The 23,369-nt window shown below is 35.5% G+C and overlaps 1 protein-coding gene across 2 annotated transcripts in view; it reads left to right on the plus strand.

The window, feature by feature from the left end:
• ANKS1B (ankyrin repeat and sterile alpha motif domain containing 1B) overlaps nucleotides 1-23,369 on the plus strand; it is a 408,607-nt gene that overhangs the window by 188,244 nt on the left and 196,994 nt on the right. For both annotated transcript variants that reach the window (XM_066549544.1, XM_066549545.1), the window contains exons 13-14: nucleotides 6,635-7,215; nucleotides 9,149-9,221. In XM_066549544.1, coding sequence (XP_066405641.1) covers nucleotides 6,635-7,215; nucleotides 9,149-9,221 — 654 coding nt within the window. The remainder of the gene's footprint in view (nucleotides 1-6,634; nucleotides 7,216-9,148; nucleotides 9,222-23,369) is intronic.

Consider the following 23,369-nt stretch of genomic DNA (forward strand, 5'->3'; position numbering starts at 1 on the left):
TACAGAAGAGACAAAGCAGCTCAATAAGAGCTAAAATTAACTCTCGTGGTACCATATTACACTGCTGTTGCTGAAAATTTGGGCAAGGACTATATTTAGGCATTATAATGTGGTTGGAATTAGCAGTAATAACTGCCTAATATTCTTCCTCACCCAAAGCTTTTTTCTTTGTTAGATACTGGCAAGCAATGTTCAGGAAACTCCGTATCTTTCCCTGAAAATCTTTCTCATCTTTTCATTTCCTGATGGGTCATAGGGAAACGATGAAGGTAGAGACAGTGAAGCGGTAAAACCCCTCACTACAGAGTCAAGTGCAGACTGCAATGCTAAGGGGTGAATTGGCAGTTTTGAAGCTTATGAGAGCAAACTCCCAACCCACAGAAACACTCACTCTAATTTCTAAGGGAATGGTTTTGAGAAGCTGGCAGTGTTGGAACCTGGGCACAGAGCCTGGAGACCATCAACAGCAACCTTGCCAACCACTTTTTTCTGGTTTCTCCAGATTTAGGAATAACCAGAAGAAGAAACTGCAGTCTGGCTGGACACTCTTGCTCCTCTTCTGTGTTGTTGCTGGTGACAGTAGAAGCCCACAGTCTTCACCACTTCCTTAGTAATCTTGTTGTATCCATTGCAAGGTCCACTGTACCTTGCTATAACTTTGACTTGAGTGAGAAAACATTGTTCTGCCTCATCTAAGATATCTGCTGCCATCAAAGAGCTGTAGCTTGCTCAGAGCACAATGTTTTTTGCTGTGTGAAATAAAGCCTTCCTGAATATTGCTACTTCTGTTTTTTAAATACTATGAATTTTCTTGATCTTATACCTTTTCTTGCTGATCATCCCCTTTTATATCGCTTTGGCAATACAACTCATATCCTCACTACTGAGGGTATTCTAGTGCTTGCAAAGAAATCTTTACTATGCAAATATGCTTACCCATCCTTCTATAAGAGGGTAGTTTCCAAATATTGCTCAGTCCTGACTGTTGGTTTTAGCAATCAACTGAATGTGGGGAAAAGGGAGTTGAGAATACATTTTTGGGCAGATATTACACATGTGCAAAGTGTGATGCTAAAAACATCTTTCTGGATCAAATGAAAACAGAAGCTGAATAGAATAATCATGTCACAATACAGTTGTTACCATAGCTATAGAACAATTTTCTAGTGGATTTTTATTTTACATTAGAAATATTGTGCCATGGCAACAGCAATGCCTGTTAAAGATCTGACTCTGTCATTATAATTTATCTATTACAGCTCTTTTCATTAGTGTTATTAACAACTGTTATTCTCCTGAATGTACTTTAGTTAGGAACATGGAATCTCTTGAGATACAAATGTGAATAAGATGATTTCCAATTTTACATGAATGCAAAACTCACAGTATTCAGTATGCTTCTGGTTTTCTTAATGTGTTCTGCAGTCTTGGAGTCAGAATCAGGAAAAAATATCTGAGTTTGATGAAGCATCTGTAAATTATAACTCTCGAATACTGAAAGTGAGAAATGGTATTCCATGGAGTTCTATATATGTACCACGAGCAACTGTGCTGGGGTGCATCGCTGTGAAAATAAATAGCTGATTGAATTGCAATCTGCTGCCTAAATACCAGTTTGGTTGTATATAAACTGGTGATAATAGCAATATGTATCTGTGGCTTTGAGATTATGGCACAACTGAATTTATTTGTAGTTCCAAATGTAAATGTTTTCCTTGTAACACAGCTATGGCAGTATCACAGTGATTTTCAGAAGTAATTCTCAGATGGATAAGCTGTACGTGCACTTGTAATAACACTAAAGTTCTGTAGAAATGACATCTGTTTATGTTTTGGTATTATGATACTATTTACAAGTAAAAAGATAAAGTGGTAAGAAAAACAGTATCTGGTAAGGAAGCAAGGTCTCTTTCTGTTGGCTTTTTTTTTTAATTACAAAAATAAATGTACTTGCAAAAAGAAAAAAATACTTATAAGCTGACTGCTTCTCTCCATTGGGATTGAGTCCAAGAGCTTGAACTTCTCATGTTCTCTTGTGTCCTCACCCTCTTTCCTAAAGTTCCTTCTCATAAAGCTTACTCAAATGTCTGGGAGAAGAAAAAGCTGTCATTATTAAATGGCTGTTCACTAAGTATAGACCTATGTATTTTATATTTATTTATATAAATTCTTAGTGCCAGTGAAGTTGGTTGAAATAATAATAATAATAAATAAAATTAAGAAATAATAAGTGGTTTAATAGCATGGGTTTTTTTCAATACACAGCAATATTCAAGACAAGAATTATTTTTATATGTTTAAAACCAGAAAATAATATATAAAATATCACATGTTTGCATTGCTACTAAGCCTCAGGAGAAATATTTATTTCAGTATAATTTCTCTTGAAGTTTATGACAGAAATATGCAGCAAATAAAAAAAAAATCTATCTCAGAGATGGGTAATTATTAAGAGCAAGGATTTAAATTTTTTTTAATAAAGTTTCCTATTTTAGCAAGGGTATAGTAGTGGTATTATTCTGTGTAAAGCTTTTCGTTCTTTAAGTTCTTGAGATGGAGATCTTGGATATTCCCATGAACAATGAATCTGCATTTTTAGATAATGGTGCAGTTTGAAGAGCTTATTTAACATCTCACATTTCAGGTCTTAGGTCAACAAATACTGACTTGGAATAAGACAGAAAAGCATACTCTAGGAAATTATTTTACGATTATCTGTTGTATGGTTTATTTTTTCCTTCTGTGATTGCTTTAGAACACAACAGGGAGTGATAGACTACTGTACTATTTAGAGCAGTGCTATAGTCCATCTCTGTGCTCTCCTTATTTGCTGAACATAAAAGTATTAAATATTAACTGCCTTAGGAAACTAAAATAATAATGCAAGTCAGTATTCAAAGAGCATTAACCTTAACAGTTATCAGTTCAAAAGGCAGAATATTCAGAATTATAATTGGTTCACTAAACTGTTGGATATCTGGAGGATTTCTAGTCCATCCTCCTCTTTGGAGCAGGACTGTCATCGTGAGATCAGACATGTCTTTTCCTAACCAGGTTTTGAAACCATCCAGGGATGCAGATGGCACCACTCTGCATAGCCTGCTTTAGGGCTGCAGTGCAGCATGCAGTGCACCCTGCTCCTTAACCTTCGTCATGACCACATGGATTTTTTTTTTCCTGACAGCCCCAGTCTTTTTTGTTGCCTAGTATAGATGTGGTTTGCACTGCTCAAAATCATGGTGTGTAGAAGGTATAGCTATAAGATCTTTGTTTACATTGCCACATAATTAACAAGCTCTTATTAAAAGTCTCTTTAATAAAAGTCTCGCTGTATCTGCCCGGGCTTTTTTTACTCTGGTCAAGACAGACCAAAGGTTACCCAAGTAGCCATTAATCATATTCCTTGGGTTTTGAATTACGAATTTGACACATTAGGGGGTCTGATTTTTTTGATCTACTGAAATGAATAGTGACCATGCTTCAAAAATATTCTGTGTTTAAAAATGTTTAATACTCTGAACAAGGAAAATCTTGAGGAATCTCAAATCAGATGCCTAAACATTTTTGCATTTTCAGCATTATATCCTCGTGTTATCTCCTATTTTTCAGATTAGCATAATATCACATTACAGTCTCACCTTAGAAGGATATGTGAGTTCATATCTGTGAACTTCTTAGATAGTGGACATCATAAAAACATGAGAAGCTGTTAAAGAAGTTGATATTCAAAGAAGAATTTAGATGCTGTGCAGTAAATAGGTAATAAGACCATTCATATAAATCCCTGGAGATATTTAAAAGGTGTGAAGATGCGACTCTTAGGGACATGGATTGGTGGTGGTGGTAGACTAGGCAGTACTGGTTTAACTGTTGGACTTGATGATCTTAGAGGCCTTTTCCAAACTGACCAGTTCTATGATTCTTTGGAAATGTTGAGGTGTTCTTCTTCATTGAGCAACTTCATTCTCAACATTAAGTGAAATAGGGTATTTTTGAAAACTAGTACTGATCTTATAAAAAGTGGAATAGACTACTTGCTAACACATAAGAAGACTAATGTGTGCTCAAGCAACCTTTGTTTTAATTTTTCCTGACTTCCTTAAAGTATTTGTGTGCGTATTTTAAAGATGAAAGTTATACCTAAAGTAGAATATATATACTTATGTGTGCATAGTAGTAAGGGTTGTGAAAGATCAAGCTGAAAAAGGCTCATACAATATATTTGGGGTCTTTGCTGCTGCATCAACTATCAAAACAACCAGAATTAATGTTTTGATATGCTCTCACTGCAACACTGCTGGAAAGACACACACACACACACACACTTTGTAGTTATCAGTATATATATTTACTGACCACAGGGGAATGGGAGTTCTCAGTAAAAATGTACTTTGTTTACAGAAATAAATTGATGAAAGTCAGAGCATCAGATGCCACTGGTGCTTGGCAGTCTGTACTCTTAAACTGTCTGGGTTTTGCCAGTCTTTGGCCAATACTGAATAGACCCACCTAGACAGTGCCCAGGCACAGTGCAAGTTATAACTGAGACCAGAGACTATTCCCAGTAATTATTTGGATGGACCAGCTCTGTCATGAGAAGGAGAGTTTAACTTAAAGGACATGAACCTAGTAATTCCTTCAGATCATCATAGCTGTTGGCCAATACTATTTAGTAAAATAGATGTAGCAAAGCTACTAGTGGAATTCTTGCAATCCAGGTTCTGTAAGCTGTTCTTTTTCTTGATTTATTGCCTCCTGGTTTACTTTGTCCTGACAAAAATATTTATTTCTTCAATGAGTTCAATACACAGCTATGAGGTACCTGTCTGGAACATTGAAATAGGATTCAGTTCATGGCAGATATATCAGGAAGGTATCTGGACACAAACTGAATGCTGTCTCCCATAAGTCACTGGCAGTGTAGTTAGCACAGTTAACAGAGTACAGAGAGTTATAGGTTCCACTCATTTTATTAATCTGATCTCTGACTATGGTGGGAGCTAACATGCTTCTTACCCATGTAGAAAAATTATGTGTCTTAATCTGGAGCAGAATCTCAGCTACTGAGTTTTTCATGTAAAGGAAAAGCACCAAAGCCACTAATTTTTTGCATAATTTATTCCTCATTTTGAATTCACCTTCAAAATTGCAGACATACGTATAAATCAGAAACTTTCAGAAATCAAAGAGAGAATGCCCCATGTCATCCTTTTCCCCTGAAATTTCCCCTAAACCAAATTTTTCGAGGTATATTGATCCCTTAAGCTCTGTCATGTCCTACATTTAACCTTTCTCCATAACACCTCACATCCTTTTGGTTGCAAAATGTCTGAAGTGTATATTCTAATAGGTTGTTTCTCAAAGAAGAAATGTGTATTTTCTTAGGTTCTTAAAATTTTATCAAATATAGAAAAACATTTAATTTTATATTTTTAAGCTGCTGACTAATAAGAGTTGATGAAGTTTTGAAGTACACACCAAAATCTTTCTTTTTATTCTTTTTAAAGTCAAGCACTTCTTTCTTTTAGAAAGGATATTTTGAGATTTGATTGGGGTTTTTTTTTGCCAGCAGATATTTTAGTTAATTGGAGAAAACTGCTCAATATCTTTGCACATTATGTCATGATGCTATGCTCAATTCCTTGTGGTAGCTACTGCTGTGCTCATAATCCCACCGTTAGAGTCCATCTAGAATATACAAATTCTAGAAGGAATGAGATGAATTTATTTATCTTTAAGAAAGTAGTTATAGAGATGTGACCATTAGTAGGGACAGAGTTATTCTGAGTAGAACATGCTGACTTAATGCCATGTTGGTGGAGTGATGTTAAGCACACCAACACTTTAAGTGAGGCAGCTCAGACCTCCATCTTTTCCCCCCTCCTAGGTCTTTCAGCAACAAGCATACAAAAGAGTTATAAAATTTTAATAATCCACTCTAAACCTTGCCAAAGTAGTGCATTTTTCTGTGGTTGCTTTTTGTGTTTATGTATGTGCTAAGTTACATATTAAGTGTGGTTGAAAAGACTTGATTTTGTGTTCTTTTTTCCCCAATGGTTACTATTACTATTCTCAAAAGTTCCCGAAAACAAAAACAGCACTCAAATCTATTCCTTAGAGACTGTCAGTAAAAAGGCATCATAGTGTAAATTCCCTATTATTATAATGGCTATAAAAAGAAAAATTACTAAGAATATTCGTGACAATAATGATTCTTCATGTATTTTACCACCTACAAACTACCTACCTAATTCATCATACTAAACTATATAATTTTTGCACATTTCAGCTCAATAGCAAACTAAAAGAGACATCATCAAGCCGATGGAATAGCAATAGCCATTTTATCTTATTTTATCTTATGAATTTGTTTTTTCATGGAGTTTTATTTATAGCACTGAGCATTGTTGGCTATTCTTCTACCAGCAGATATTTTAGTCAGGATAAAATAGTCATATTTAAGATTTTTTTTAAGAGAATAATAAATCAGTTTATGGCATAATTGTCTTTTGTTTTTTTACGTAAGAATGTACCAAGCAGCATTAAAAAGTAATTTTGAGGGGAGTAAGGATTTTTTTTTTGTTTGCAGTATTTTATCACCCTTTTATGTTTACAAAGTACTCTCTCATTTCAGAGCAACGTAGCCAGGGTGAAACATCCACTGAAAGTGAGCTTCCTGAAGGACACCCTGCTGAGCAGTTTGCAGGTTTACTTCATGGATCATCACCTGCATGTGACCCACCTGAAAATCCACTGCAGCTGTACAGCAAAGTAAACCTGTGCAGTGGGCCACTGGAGAAAAGCATTTTGAGCAAGAGCGCAGCGCAGCAGATACAGCTACGGAAAGAGAGCAGCTCTGATCCTCCTGTTAAGAAAAAAAAGCCACCAATTGTTAACAGAACCATATTTCATACTAAGAATAAACCAGCAGAAAATCATACCCTGGTTGGTGCACCAAGGATCAGTGAACAATGGGTTATTACCACTGGGGGATTTGTGGAGCGAGCGTGCACGCTGGGCAGAATACGATCTTTACCAAAGACCTTGCTGGAAATGCATTTGTGCAAAAATGTTTCAAAATCTGATTCTAATCTTATCACCCATCCACCAAATGATAAAAAAGCAAGAAGCAATTGGAGTGAACCCACGCCAAAGCCACAGTGCTCCAAGGGGAATTCGGAGAGAACACCTTCCTTCACGTCAGAGTGGGAAGAAGTAAGTTTTTTTTCATTTTTTAAGTACTGTGGTCTTGTGAAGACGCTGTTATTGTTTCCAGTTTCAGAGACAAAATAAAAAGTGAATATTCCACACTGCAAACCTCAGAGTGAATGTCACAGTGTACTTCATGGGAGTTCAACAGCTGGCACAAAATGCAAAGCATTTCTGTTCAAATGCTGCCCACTCAATAAAGTCTATTGTTTCCCTAGTGAATGAAGTTAACCAGAAGTAATTCTGCAATTTTTGTGGCACTGAAATTATTGTCTGCTAAAGCCCTCACCGCTGACAATATTAGTATTGGTAAAATCCTTAGTAACTGTGCCTTTTGTTTACATATTTTCTAATTATTTCCACCATGGCAGTGCCCATTAGCAAGAGCCAGGAGAAAATGGCAGCAACAGAGAGTTGATTGGGCATTCTACAAACCCTCCTTATGTATCATATCCTCTAACTAGTGTGTAGCCTATGTGCAAAATGCTTGGCACATACCTGGCTGCTGTGTGAATTGGGAATACTCTTATAGCAGCAATGAATTCAGAACTACTAACAGAAATTTCCACACTGAATTTGTAGTGCACATGCTTGCTCATATGAGAGGTTTTTTATTTTAGGTTTAGAATTCAATTTAAATTAATTTTTAGATACCATATGTTTAACTTTTTTCCCTGTGCTGAATTTCAAGAATGTAAATGGTTCTTCATAGACAAAGAAGTACCCATCTCAGCGAAGTAAATTAAGAGTTTGAAATGTTTGGATCTTTGCTGCTCCTACAGAGAAGAGAGAATTTCTCTTTAAAACTACTACAGTGGGAAAATTCATCTATCTCCAGGGTGCTATTATGTTCAGAAAGAACCCCAAGTTTGATTATGTGGTTGGTTATTTTTCTAGGAAAATGTTTCAAGCTAACCTAAGTGTCTGATTTGTTAGGACATTGAAAGTCACTTTTGTAAGGGAAATACTCTCTCAGTGAAGATGTACTAAGGATATCAGGTTTTGATCTTTTCTACTTGGATATGTTATTATAAAATCCTGATTAGAATCAGGTCCAGGTTGGCCTTTCTACATGGTCATCAAGGTTTGATCTTAAAAGTAAAAAAGTGTCATATGTATATATATATATATATATATATATATATATATATATGTGTATGTTTAAAGTATGAATGCTCAATCTATGCTCAATCTGCAGATTCTGTCAATTTCCAGACTTTCTTCTGTCACCAGTGACTAATATATACTTTTCCTACTAGTCCTAATATTAAGCTTAGTAAGGTGTGTTTGTCTATCTTCTTAGTCCACAGCAACCTTTTGATTCACTTTTTGGTTTGTCCTGTTCTTACAGAAAGTAAAATAGATACAGTGGTTTTGACCTAGTAAGTTCAATGTGCCTTAGATGCATGTGAGCAAGTTTTGGGATCAGTGCAGTGTTGTTTCACAGAGAATGTTGTTCTGTTTTATGTGGGGACACAACTATGTTTCATACTTATTTAGTGCCCTTGGGGCAGATGGAAAGAAAAGGGGGCTAGGAAATTCTCTGGAAATATTAATTGAACAATTGATCTAATTGTGTGTATTTTAAATACTTTGGAACATACAAAATATTTTTTATTCATTAATATTACTGCTTAAATAAACCACTAGTGGTCATATCTAGATGACCAGAGTCATCAGTATGTAAGGAACTCTACCATGGAAAAAGATATACTAATCCTAAGCCTTAGTTTTTGCTAACATACAAAATTGCAAATCAAATTGCAGTCTCCAAATCAAAGTGGAGGAATTAATTGTCTACCTTTGATTTATGCATTTTTACATTTTTAATTTTTTCTTCCTAATGAGGGTAATAATGCCATAAATCTATGCATGAAAAACTAAAATAAAATACTGAAGATGGGATCCCACAAATTTTTCACTGTTCTCTCTTTTGTAGATTGATAAAATCATGAGTTCAATAGATGCTGGAATTAATACTGGACTGGGGGAGATGAAAGATCATGCTACAAGTAAGGAAAAACAAGCAACTATTGTTTAATTTTGATGTAATTGTCCATAGGGAAAATGTGGATAAGACATTGCTAAGTAACCCACTGTGTTGAAATAATTTGTAGATATTTGAATAACCATGAACAGAATCTATGTTGTTTACTGTTAGAGATGCATTAGGCCCAGTGTCCTGGAGCTGTTGCTTTAAATAGCATATTGGAGTCATTAATGTTGTTTTGAAATCTTACCAGAAAAAATACTCCATTAATGTCTTTATATTGAAGCCTTTCTTCTAGGGGGGTATTTTGCAATCTTTTTCAGATGAGGTTTTGTATGGAATGATGGAACTCTAGTATATATAATCCATTTACTGCCAACACTTTTTTAAGTATTGCATTATATAATGCTGCTTCGAAGAAATATTTGACAGGGCTGAAAATGTTGCTGACAGACAGTGACTGGTGTTAGCAATGATGGGAAAATTTGAAAACCTCTGCTACTAAGAACCCTAAGTCATGCTTAGCCTGTTGGTCTGTCAGCATAAACCTGTGCAACTGTGCTGATAAGAATTTTTAAAGCATTTTATTATGTCTTCTCTGTAACTCATGGAGGGAAAACTGCCTTGCATGTCCAAATAATTTAGTCCTGAGGCAAAGCTGTGTTACTCAGCTGTACTGGTACATCCCTGCTAAAAATTGCATTGGGTTTATATATAGGGCAGGATGTTATGTACCTTATCACTTAAAATTGGGAAAAGGATATATTTGAACAATGGTCCATTTCATGGAACATAACATATATACAGGATGAAACTGTGTCTTATCAATTAAATATAATTGAGACAGCTACTTTAACAGTAGCTCGCAGTGAAAAGGGGATCTAGGATAAAGAGAAAATAACTGATTTGAATGCAAATATAATTGCAGATAAAACAAGCAAACTCAGCTTATTTTTTTTCTAAAAAGAGTAAGGGGCAATATCATGAGAAATGCTAGGCATGTTGTTCTGGCAGTCTGTTCTTTGTGCAACTTGCAGCATTGGAAAACAGAATTGTCCACAGACAAACTCCACATTAGGAGACAGTGAATAATTTCTGAAGATATTATAAATAATTCAGGATTTTCTGTGTCTTATATTTTATCATGGTAATTGTACTGGGTCTGCTGGAGATGGAGTTATCTTTCCCACAGCAGCCTTCACAGTTCTTTGCATGGGTACCTAGAAAGGTGTTCACCTGTCAAACACCCTGGTGCTCACCCAGCACCAAGGCTGCCTCTCCCACATTCCCCCCTCGCCAGTGGGAAGAGGGTGGGCAAGGCCTTGGGAGAGAACATATCCAAGACAGCTGACTCAAGCTGCAAAGGAATGTTTCACACCATACAGGGCTGGACAGCAATAAAAGCTAAGAAAAAGGAGGGGGAGGCTGGATATTACCTCCTAATAGGAAGTAGAGAATAAATATTTTGTTTTCCTTTGGTTTCACACAGACCTTTTCTTTTGTTGTATTAAACTGCCTTTATCTTGACCCAAGGGGTTTTTTTCTGTCTTATTCTCTCCTGTGCCCTGTCCTGCTCAGGGCAGTGATGGAGTGGCTTGCTGGGCACCTGGCATCCAGCCAGGGTCAGCTTCCCACAGCAGCACACAGGCACCAAAGGCAAAATTGGATGTAGGGTAAGAAGCTGCAGAGCAAGTAAAAGCCATGAAAGGGAGACAATAGCAACAGTATATGTTTGAAAATTTCCATATTTTGGTGATGTGTAAATACTACTCTGTCTGTTCCCATGACTGACCACTGCTTTTCATTTATTACATTTTTAAGATCAGAAAATACCTTACGACTCTTGTCATCAGCCATTTTGTACTTCTACTGCATACCTTTTGTTTCTTGACATAGAAATATGGCATTTGGGGTTTCAGCCCTTGCAGATGGCAGAAGATCTACTCTTTGCTTCTTTTCCCAGACACTGCTCAATGTCCAGTGTGGACATTGAGTCCTTACTTACTTTCTATTCAGTGTGCAGCTTTCTAAATACAAACTTCTTTTTTTTTCTTTCCTGTCAACTTCTTCACAGTCTTTAGCTAGTTTAAGATGATAATTTGATTTTGCTCTTAATTAAGATATCAAGTTATGATCAATCGAAGTACAGCTATCTGTCCTTAAATTTTATCAATTTTGCTTTATATGCAGCTTGCAATAACGACATGTCTTTCTACTATAGACCTGAATATATGCAGCTTCACATGTATGCCTTCCACTTTTCATTCCTTTTGGCCATTTCCAGATTTAGTCAAACACAATTTAGGCAGCAAAGCAAAGGGAACTATTACTGAATCAAATGAATTGCATGCATCAAACATGTTATGTGGGATTCACATTCTCAGAACCTGAGAGAAGCAGAGAAAAGAATGATCAAAACAATTCTTATCTCATTTTCTGCACCTGTGTTGTGCCAAAGTAGAATGCAATATGGAGGTTGTTCACCCAGAGTGGTGGTGTTTTGTTTCCTTGGCCTATCAGGGCCAAGTGCATGTTCAGACTGTCGGTCAGCAGACAGTCACAAGATTTTATTGAGTTGAGTGCTTGTGCAGTTTCAGTTTAAATGTAGTGTAATATAGTATGGGATAATATAGTATAATATAATAAAGTAATTAATTAGCCTTCTAATATCAATAGAGTCAGATGCATCATTTCTCCCTGTAACGGGGGTCACCTTGATTTACTATAATGTTATACTTCAAGTACATTATTTTTTATTGCATAATAACCAAGTAATAGATTATCCAGGAGGAAATAAGGAGTTCTTACTTCTCACTGCTAGCAGGCTTCTCCTTAAACATAGCACAATCAAAGGTAACGATCTGGCCTATGCTTAGGAATAAAAATTAAGTAGTATGGTATCACATAATATAATTTTGAAATACTTCATCATTTTATGTATAAATATGAGGTATTTTAGTTTTTACTTGAATATATGTGGAAAAAGCTTATCCATAAAGCTTAAAAATAATATTTTTATGTTCAGAGTGTGTAAGTCAAAGAAACTTCTACTGTTGAACTGTAAGCATCTGGATCATTGAGCGCTGTATTCAAGCAACTTCACTTGCCTAATAACTTTTTAGCAAGCAACAAAATTCCTGGTAATACTGAAGAGTAAACGTAGCTTCCTATGGAATCCTTCATTTTAGTGTTTGCTTAGTCCTGTACTTTATATTATATTTCAGTATTTTCATGAACTGCTAATAAAACCAAAAATATGTAAAATTCAAGCACAAATACTAGATCAGTCATAAAGAGCTTTTAGTACTACATAGTATCTCATTCTTAGTGGAAAATATTTGAGAGGAAATATCTTGTATGCTCGTAATTAAATAGCTTTATTTAAAATTAAACAATGATGACATCCTGTGATGAAATTCTTGAATACTCTTGCCAGAACTTTGGCCTATATTTTCCTAATGGTAGTATCTGGAAAGACTTCTCTTGGATCTCCAGGGAAATCTCCTAAGAAGCAATTAGAGGACCAGTAAAAGGAGAGATTCAAAACTGAGTATGCTCATGAGGATTTCATCCACAGCATGCATTCAGGAACAAAAAAAATTAAAGCAGAGCTTTCCATTTGGTAACAGAACAGGTACTGGAGGAGCAAACTTAAAACTACAGAGAGGAAGATGACTGTTGATGTCCTCTGAGAAATTAAAAGCAGGAGTGCTGACCAGGAAACAAGCAAGAACAACTCTTGATAACTGAAAAAAGCCCCAAACACTAGCCCAAGGAATAAAAAATCCCTGTTACCCAGAGGAAATGAAAGGTGCTGCTGGCTACTGGTCTTCTACTCAAGGTGATGTGGAAACATCTAGAACACCTGGCACTTAAATTATGGCTTATGTGTTTCTTCAGAGAGTCAAATTTTTCCAAATCACAAAGGATTCCACCAATAATTAGCATAGGATAAAGAATAATAATGCTAAGAATAATAATGCTAAAAATTATTCTGCTAAGAATTATCCTAGCAAATCAAATGTTCTTATCAGGCTCTATGGCAGTGAATAAAGAAGTTGAAGATTCAAGATAATGTCCAAGTTTAGCATCAGTCAGATACACCCTAAATGTAACTCTTCTCTCTCCTGAGAGAAATTTAAAATGAGAACCATTTGGCAAGAACCAAAATCATTATCTTAAATAAGGCAACTTGAACATAAGTCTTGTCCCTGGGATGATTTAAAACAAGATTAAAGAAGTGACTAGAGAAAGTCATGGGTCAGTTTGCAAGGTATCTTAGCTGTTTGCATGCTAATGGTAGAATAACAAGGAACAGAGAAGAAATAACTGAAGAGTTAATGAGGAAAACAAGAATTAATTGAATATTACAACAAAATTTACATTGTAGGTACTTTATCATATATATCACAATAGTAGTACAGTCATATAGAAGCAGGGAAGAAGAGAGGAACTTTTGGCTTGTATTTCAAAACCAGTTGCTTTGAGATCTCAAAAATAGGATTAGATAGAGCTTTTAAATATCTGTTGGTGTCCAGGGAAGCAGTGAAGAATATATTTGTTCTTGAGTTTTTTCCAAAGACATTGGACATTATAGAAATGGAGATTTTTATTTGCCATTTTTGTGTAAGAAATTACATTGACAGACTGCCCAGGGGAAAAAAAGCTGAAAAAGGTAGATATCAACAAATTCAGAAATTTAATTTTAAGAAATATATAGGGCACAGGTTTAAGACAAATCTGTGGGGGTTTCAATAGAAATCTACAAAAGACCATAATGCAATCTTCACCAATGTGAAGAAAAGAAAGTGTAAAAGACCAGCTGAGCTAAATTTTCATCTCTTCTTCCACCTTAGGCAAAATGAGGAAAATTTCTCTTAATGAAACATGGTGGAATAGCACATATGTGTAGAGACGTGTCAAAAGTGCCAAAGCACTCATTGAGAAGCAACTAGCAAGATTTAATATAACATAATTATATTAGTGCATTAATAGATAGAAGAACAAAGAGATGTTCAGTACCTTAGAGAGCTCCTGGAGGAAAGGAAAGGGTGCATGGAGTAGGAGCAGAGAAGGGAAAAGCACACCATGATTTTTTATTACATGAGTTTTCTGTAGAGGTTGTCGGTGAATATATGACATCCACAGTTAATCCTAGAGCTAAAACCTCAATTGTAGATAAGGAAAGAACAGACTATATAGGTTAGGTTTCTTAACTGTCTGCAAAACTTAGGCCTATTAGTGGCTTTCTGTGAGATTTCATGAGGGATGTATCAGGTACCAGAAGACTAAATAAGAATAACATAGATCTTATCTTTAAAAGAGGAAAGAAAGAAGAATGTGGGGAATTATTTTCAATTAATAAACAAGTCAATGAACAGATATACTTCTTTAAGTAGCTAGAAGAAATAAGTAATAAACAATATGGATTTGCCAAGAGCAAACCTATGAAAGCCATCTAATTCCCTTCTGGGAGTGGATAGGAAATATTAGGTAAGGGAAAATAGTAGATGTCCAGTATTTGGACTTCACTTAAGGTTTTGACACTGTCTCATTTTTCTTGCAGATTAATTAAGAAAGCATGAGCTTGATGAAAGTAATGGTAGGTCAGATAGATTAATCTTATTCGTAATGTCTAAATTCAGACTTCTGGAGTGTGGACTGCATTGAGCATATGTGAGCCATTAATGCTGAGTTAGATAAGCAGGCATTTTTTTGTTATTGGTCATCATGTCTAAATGTCTGAAGCATGCAAAATGGCACTGGTGTCTTAGAGGAGCTCCTCAGATGTAGCTGACTAAAACTACCTAAAGTGAATCTCCCTCTGTTCTGCAGGACAATATTATAAAGGTGGTATAGTGAAGCATCCAAACAGATTATTATTATTATTATTATTAGGAGGATTATAACTTTGGTTACATCCAGTAGCATCTGCAAGACTTTTGAATAGTTGCCAGAATGAGAAAGAATAACAGTTGGGATATAACTGACCTTGGCTTGAGTCAGAATGTAATAGATCACTGGTTTATACCCCTTTGAGTCTATTGCATAATGATTCTGTGACTACTGTGATAACATGATTTAGAAGGAGCCTATCTACAAAGTAAAGTAAAAAGAAGACACACTAAAATTTCATATTTTCTTTGCCTAATTATAAACAACTTTTTTCCAACAATAAGTCTTTCAAGACATACACAGCAATAAACCTGTGTTAGTTGTAGCTTGGTAGCTGTTTGTAGGTGTCTCAGGTAGCTGTGTGCAGATGTGACTCAAGGTTTACTTATATTTGCAAATCACTTGGAAGGGAATAATAAAAAATAATCTACTTCAAAAAAAAACCAAACTAAAATAGGTAATGGATATCATATCATCATCATGATTAAAGCTAGCATTGTGTCAAATCAGAGAAGTTAAAATAATGAGTAAGAAAATAATTGTTGAAAGTCATTCCACATCAAAATAGTCAACAATCATTTTAGTTTTTTGAGAGAGTCACTTATGTCAAATATGTTCTAGCACATGGAGGGTGATTTACAGTTTTATAATGCTACTGATCATAAATTCTGTTTTGGATGCTGTCCATAAATGCACTAAACAGTTGCTGTGTGTATACAAGTCAGGATATTTTTGGTCAGTTGAGAATGTACCTACCCTTGAGTGCTCTCATTGTTCCACCTAGAGGCAGAAAGGGTAGAGTTTACTGAATTACCTTAATTTTCTTGATCTAAAATTTTATTTTGAAACATACTGTCATACTTTTTTGTTACAGCTGAAATAAACAATTCTTATTGCATTTAGGAAGATTGTATTTTACAGGGTTTCGTGTTGCCCTTTTGTGAGAGCAGTGCCTATTCCTGTGCTTGGAGATAATCCTAGCACCGCTTGCAGCATCTTTGCCTTGATATCAATATCAAGGCTACAAACCTTGCTCAATGACACAATCTGAGCGCTCGCCTTTCGAAGATTAATGTTGCATTTTACTGGAAGGGGTATATGAAACAGAATCACACCACATGAGAAAAAAAAAAGATTTTCAAGGAAACTAGCAAATCTTGTGGAATATTTACTTTAGCAGTATGTATCCCCGTGTGTACAGCTTCAGAGAGACTCATGAGTTGGCTCTTTTAGGGCTGCTTTGAAACCAGAAGGCCTCTGGAACACTGAAGGCTATGCCTGAGTTGACTGCATTAGCTGTATCTCATTTGAAGGCAGGACTCCACTGCATTGTGCTGTATTCTGAATAAACCTACAATTCCACTTTATGTCAAGATTTTTTGTACAAAGACATTATTGCTTCTCAATGTGCCCGCTGTATGTTTGGGGTTCAATGTCTTGTATCCAAACTTAATGCCAAGGACTGACAGTAGGTCACAGAGCATTGAATTAGAGTACATTTTGTAGTGTTCTTTCTCAAATCTTCCATCTCAGGATAAAAGTTGTAGACAGTCATCATATAAAAGTTATTTTCTTTGTTTATTTACCTTCTCTACTGACACAAACAAGGCTGTTATTGATGATTTCTTTGCAGTATAGGGAAAATTTTAAGAAATTTTACTTTTCAGATTTGTGAGGGAAATTACTTTTAGCACAAAGGTTGGGAAAATAAAATAGACATGACTTCACCAGCTTAGGAAAAGATGGAATCAGGTGGAGCCATATCCAGAAAAGCTGACTGAGAAGAGTAAGGGTTCATGTTGCACCCTGTAGAGCTGTAAGACAGTTGAAATTGGGCAAAACCCTTGACTGCCTGAAGCTACATGCTTTGGTTTCCTGTCTTCCCCCTGTTCCACTGCCACTGCTCAGACATGAAGCCTTCATCATCCCTAGAGTGGTTCTGCCTATAAAAGCTAATATATTAACTGAAAAGTCAAGCTTTCTTTTAACAAATGAAGCCTTGTTAGGCTGGTCCTTTTCTGTTTGCTGCCATATGGTTGCAGTTTTGGCAAAGTGGTTTTCCTCCAAAGCTGTTAATATCCTCCCTCCTCCAAGAGCTGAAAACAGATAAAATATAAGTACTTAAGGCAGAATTTTAATTGGATATGTGTAGGCACATTGGCATAAGGCAGATTTCACAGTGGTACATTATAGACTTAAAAGTATATTTTTTTTGTAATTCAATTCCTGTTTTGCAGCATTTACCTTGTCCTTTTTAAATCTCCATTTGGTTAAAATAAGATCTTTAATAAAGTGGACTTAATTAATAGATTTTAATAAAATGAGCCATGAAACTTCTCACTAAGAGGGACACCTCTTAAGTTTACAGTTTTGAACACATAACTATAATTTTGCCATAGGCAACCACAACAACCAGACAGTACAATAAGGATAACACCACTTCTCTCCCAACTTCCCTTTGAAGCTGATATGCTGTGCTAAAAGACCAAAATACCTGTAATCTCATAGCTGGCATAAAAGACAGAAGGAACCTGCCTCTGTAGATGATGAGACGAGGCAGCTCCAGCAGCTGGTGTCTGCTGCCCATGCTGTTTGATGCTTCCTCAATAGGAAATACACATGCAGTCTGCAATTACTAAGCTGCAAGTCATTGAACTCTTTAGCAACAATTATAGGACTGCAGTTCAGGAAAGAGAGCCACACATTTGTGTTTGGGTCTGCCCTTCCTTGTATCCCGTCAACTACTGGAATGTGGAATTTTATTTGCAATGGCAGAACAGCTGGGGGGAATTTGCATAAACAAAGTCAATATGCAATGTTACAGAAGGCAGAAATGACTTTTCTTTTAGGTAAGATGGTTTTCAGTCAGTCCCACTCTTGTATGGAGCTCAGAACCCAGGAGCAAGGAGGTGTGCATGTGTGTGTGGCCAAGTTGCTTGTCCATGGTCACTTCTGTGTGTTGTGGTAGGCTGACTGTGGCATTCTTAGTGTATCTGTTGGATTCTTTTTGATTAGGACAAGCAAACTTTCTTTCCATAGGCCTTTAGGAATCAACCTTTGCTGTGGTATGGCCCTTTGGATCCAAAATTTTCTTCAGCAGCACTCATTGTTTTTTCTCAGATATTTTAGGCCATCCTTTTGGAATAACAAAAAGATGAATATCACATGCAATGTGCTGTAGTGTTGTTGCTGTAGTGCAGGGTCTTCTGCTGATAAATTGTCTGAGCTGTTGTTTTATCAGAGCACACTCCTCCTCTTGACAGGAACATATCCCCTAGTGTTTTACCACTGCCAGCAGTGTCCTTGATTATCAGTACAGACCATGCCTTTAACTCTTTGAGGCATGTGTTTTCTGTGTTTTCTGGTGTTTTCACATATGCATTTCTGCCCCTGCATTATTCATACCAATCTTTCTATTTCTGTTAATAATATCTTCATTTCAAATTATTTGAATGGCAATTTAAATCTATGCAATTATCTAGATTATAAAATAGTGGAGAACAGAAGGCATATAGCTATAAAATATTAGGAAGAAATATTTTTAGCATTTATTTACTGAGGACATGATAGTCTGAATGTATTGCATGTCACTGAACTTACCTAAAGATCATATAAATTCTACAGAAGTTATCACATATATTTGGGTTAATTTTTTTTTTTACTTCTACGTCATAAAAACCTAAACAAGAGATAAAAATGTATCTGTTTTAATGATGTATTTAGTCCCAAAACAAACCTTACAGAAACTGGGCGAACTGCAAGATAATTGTAGAGTTTTTAGCTATGTTTTATAACAAATGCAATGGGAGTTGGATGCAAAAGCTGCAGGCATTTATTTTATTTTCTTATACTCAAGTATTCCTATTATATTAGCAATTTTGCCCTGTGGTGTCTTTAAATGTAATATTCAGCTCTATATTCTTCATAAACCTTTTCTTTTGAAACAGCCTACTACAACAGAAGACTCAGGCTAAGCAGAAAATAGAGTAAAAATGTAAGTCATTGGACCATATTTATCAAAGTAGTTTTTAACTCTGATACATTTTCTTTTTACATTTCCACTCTCTCTAGGAGTGCCAATCAACATTTACCTTTTATCTCTGCTCATGCTTTTTGTGTTCAGCATTAGGCTTCTTTTTCCAAAACTGTTGGAAAGCAATTGGGTCTTTATATTCACAGACTTGGATAAATTATTTCTGTCATATGTCTTCTAGAAGGAATAGAGAATATTGATAGCAAACAAAGAATCTTAGGAAAATGGAACTATAATGTCATAAATATTGACATCCATCAGAGAGTAAATGTACAGCTTAATTTTTGTCAATTTTGGTGTAGTCTACTACTGCCTGTCAGACCTGGTCTGCAAGAGAACTGTTTCAACAGAGGAGTCTTCTACAAACTCTCTTTTAACTGGAGGACTGATATGTCATTTTGACTGACTTATATGCTGGGACTTTTCAGTGGCACACATCAGATTTAACATGCTGTTAAAACAGCATAGGAAATTAAGGCTCTATTCCAATACGAAATTTTCTCCTTTTTAAAAAATAAAAATTAAAACCATCAGCAGTCTAGTCTGCTGTACCATTATTTCTGAGATACCAAACTTTTTTTCCCCTTACAGAATACCAACAATTTATTCTTCTTTGGGAAATTTTGTCGGATCTAAGGGGTTTTTTTTTTTATTTTCTAGAAGTACTTATTCTCAGAAAGAGGAATGCATGCTGAATCCCTACCATGTCTTCTTTTATTTTGTTCTTAAACTAATAGCTAATCCATCCATTCTGTTGTTAAATATGGTTAAAAAAGAAGTCTTTATGACCACACACATGAAACAGTTATGTACAGTTTGAATGCTACTCAAATCTATGGAAATTCAAATAGTGTGCTTACCACTGTTATTAAAGCCTGTTTCAGTATTTTTAAAATATTCTCATATTTTAAAATATATATATAATTTCCTTCTAGAAGAAGTGAGAGATACTGAGTTATAAAGAAGATGTGTATGTTAATACGTCATGATATAGAGCTATATTATATACACTTCTACTATGTTTTTTGAGATAGAGTGCAGAATGGTACGAATATATAGAATGCAAAACAGAAAAGCAGATTTTCAGTGACTTCCAAGGGCATGAAGCTCAGAAATACTGACAAATAATAGTAAAATGGAGAGTTCAGTATTATGATGTTTTAGTATGTTTGGGGATAGTGCTTAGAAAAACTGTCTATGTTTCTCCACAGAAAATCAAAAGTAAGTGAATAAAAGTTATTCTCACTTTAAAAGTTTGGATATACCTGCCTAGGGCCCTAATCTTACAAAATCACACTGATAAAAAAAATCATGTTAGATCTCAAATTAGTTTGTTGTGAAAGTTGCTTAAAAAATAGTATTGCTCACATTATCTCTTGGGTTTTAATGGTAGTAAATGGGTTCCTAACACTTAGGTGGATTTAAAAACATATCTGAGGATGATGTTAATGCTGCACTCTGCTATTCCTGGTCAGTTCTCTCATCTGTCAGACCAGTTCCTCAAGTCACTGAGATGTATAGAATGTATCTTTTCCCACCATGGGGTTGAATATATGTCTAAGCTTTGCCCATCTAGATAAGAGATAAAAGGATCAACCAAGGAAGATTATGGGATTCAGAACTTGAAAATAAAAAAAGGATTGAAACACTTTCAAAGTTATTTCCAGTAAAACTGTTTCTCCACTGAACCACAATGGTGTGGGGGAAGTTTCCACTTCCACTTTCCACCATTCCACTTTCCAAAAACAGTTTGGCTGGATTTCACAAAGTTAATGCCAGAGTCCTTGCTGTTGTACCTAAAAAGTAGCAAGCCAACAATGCCCTCATTCTATAATGCTCTAATAATAATCTTACTGTAATTCCAGAGGTTAAGAGATATTTTTTTCAAGACATGATAAATTATGTGAAAAGAATTATCAGATTACTTGAAAGCTTTAGAAATCACATGTTTAGGTTCAGCTTTTTCCTTGATGTCTAATCTGAACCTTGCAACTATTTAGCCACTTACACATATGTATGTTAATATATTATTCAATTTGCTTGACTAAATTGAACAGTGTTTATTTCTAAAGCAGGATCAAATTCAATACCAGGTTGAAAAAACATATGCAGAATAGGAATCAGCACATCAATGGAATTAAAAATATCTGATGCAAAATGAGGCTTTTGCAGCCTGTGGCCAGAAAATACTTTAAAGGCAGCAGAATATTCCTGACTTCTAAAATTGGTTTTACAGATTTGGCTTTAATAATCAGTTTTTTATTTTCATGTGTGATTCCTAGTGGCAAATCTCTAAAACTTTGTTCAGTATCTCTGGTGGTGTTTTGTATGAAATGCTAGGAGTGTTGCTTTCAAAAATATGTTAGGGTTGGACATGTTGTGGCAAGTGAGACTATGATGAAGTTTATCTTTCATAAATGATATAGAGATCTAAGTCTACCAAAACTGTATTAATAGTGGTTTCTTGAAAATCCAGCTGATTCACTCATTTTTCCTTCTAGTAGTCCTTGGATTTAAATAGATATGAATCTTTGGATTAATATTTCTAGTAATCACATTTTGAGTAATCACACGAACATCACATGCTAGTTGAAAAATCTTTGGCTTATTATAGAATTTACAGCGCACCAAATTGTTTCTAGTTTTCATTCCACCTACAGAAAATGAAGTAATTCAGAATATTGAACTTATTAAAGGGAGTTCATTTACTTTCTAACCCAGACTGTTAACCTGAGTTCATGATTTTAATGCTAGGATCAGTATTTTCTTGTTTCATTTCCCTGTATTCAGGAAGGTACTGCATCAGAATGCCTTCACATCCTTCAAAAATTATTTGTGATATGCTACTCACCAGCCCTACATGATACCAGGAATTTTACAAAACTGTTTTTCTACTTTTATCCATTACTTTATTTTAGGTTACTGTATTATTACAATTCTGAGAATGGCTGAGGTTGAATTATTGATTGATAATATGAATTTCCATTAAATGCTAAAAATAGCGTTTAGTCTAAAGTTGTTCTGGAAACTACTTCTAAAGTGTATTTATTATTCATTGACAATAAATACTTGCACTTCATGTGTGAGTTTAGATAAATATTTCTTACAAACTCTGCTGTTTGCTTTTCTATTTACAGAGTATGATGGCTTATGTTACTTTGTGCTACTTTTGTTTTCTTCTAGGCTATTTGAAGTGTTTCATAGAGCACTGTTCTAAAGAATACATTATTTTGTCAGTACACAAATCCCCCTATTTGTGTATCAATATGGCATTTATATAGAGCCCAGCCATTCTTCTCAAATTTATGCAAGAAGAAAATCCATGTACTTGAAAATTTTGAAACAAGTAGCAAGAAATGTGGCTAAACAGCTCTAAACCAGAATGTGAGGCTACATTGTAGGTGTTGGGTTTGCTTATTAAACCACCTCTAGTTTTGGTCTACTTTGTAGTTTAGGAAATAATCATTAACCTGCAATAATATTTATAAAATATTGGTGGAACTAGTCTGATCAGTGCATTTTCAGCTAACCTGTACCTGCACGACCACTTGAGCTCAAGCTGAGATCCTTTAGCCTTGACAAATGAGCTAGGTAAGGAATCATTCCTGGAGTACATTTTGTGAAACTTGTCTGAAAAGTTGCATCTGTATCATTCCAATTTCTAAAACAAAAAGCCATGCAGGACTAAGTACAATTCCATTAGAGGTATTTGCAGTGTTGTAAACGTCAGCACAGATCCTTGAAACAAGACCCTAGGCTCCAGAGCTGGGAGAGTGAGAATAGAGCCGTTGGCATGAGGGAGCTCACAGACAGGATGAACTGGGTTTATATAAGCTCATCCATATGCAAACAGTCCAGTGAGTTGCCAGAGCTGTGCCAGCATGCCACCCACTCAAGTAACGTCTTTATTATTCATTGAAAGATGCTGCAGTTTTTTGTGGTGCTGCAGAGCCTGTGTTAGCAGGGGATAAATATTACAGAAGGTGGTTATAGAGTTTGTGTGTAATAAGGCAAGTTTCTGTTGAGAACCTGACTTTTTGTCAGGAAACAGAGATGGATAGTTATTCCCAAAAAGCAAGGGGATGTCTGCCCCTGCTGGGCAGAGCCGGGTGCTGGTGGCACACTCCACTGACCACTGAAGTTAAGTTAGTATTACCTGAAATACCAAATCCAACCTTAACTCGAAAGAAATCTTGGGGTAGTTTAATCTCAGTAAGTTATTTCATTTTTAAATGAACTTTT

The sequence above is a fragment of the Molothrus aeneus genome, chromosome 5 (assembly GCF_037042795.1).
Source record: "Molothrus aeneus isolate 106 chromosome 5, BPBGC_Maene_1.0, whole genome shotgun sequence".
In the NCBI taxonomy this organism is placed as follows: domain Eukaryota; kingdom Metazoa; phylum Chordata; class Aves; order Passeriformes; family Icteridae; genus Molothrus; species Molothrus aeneus.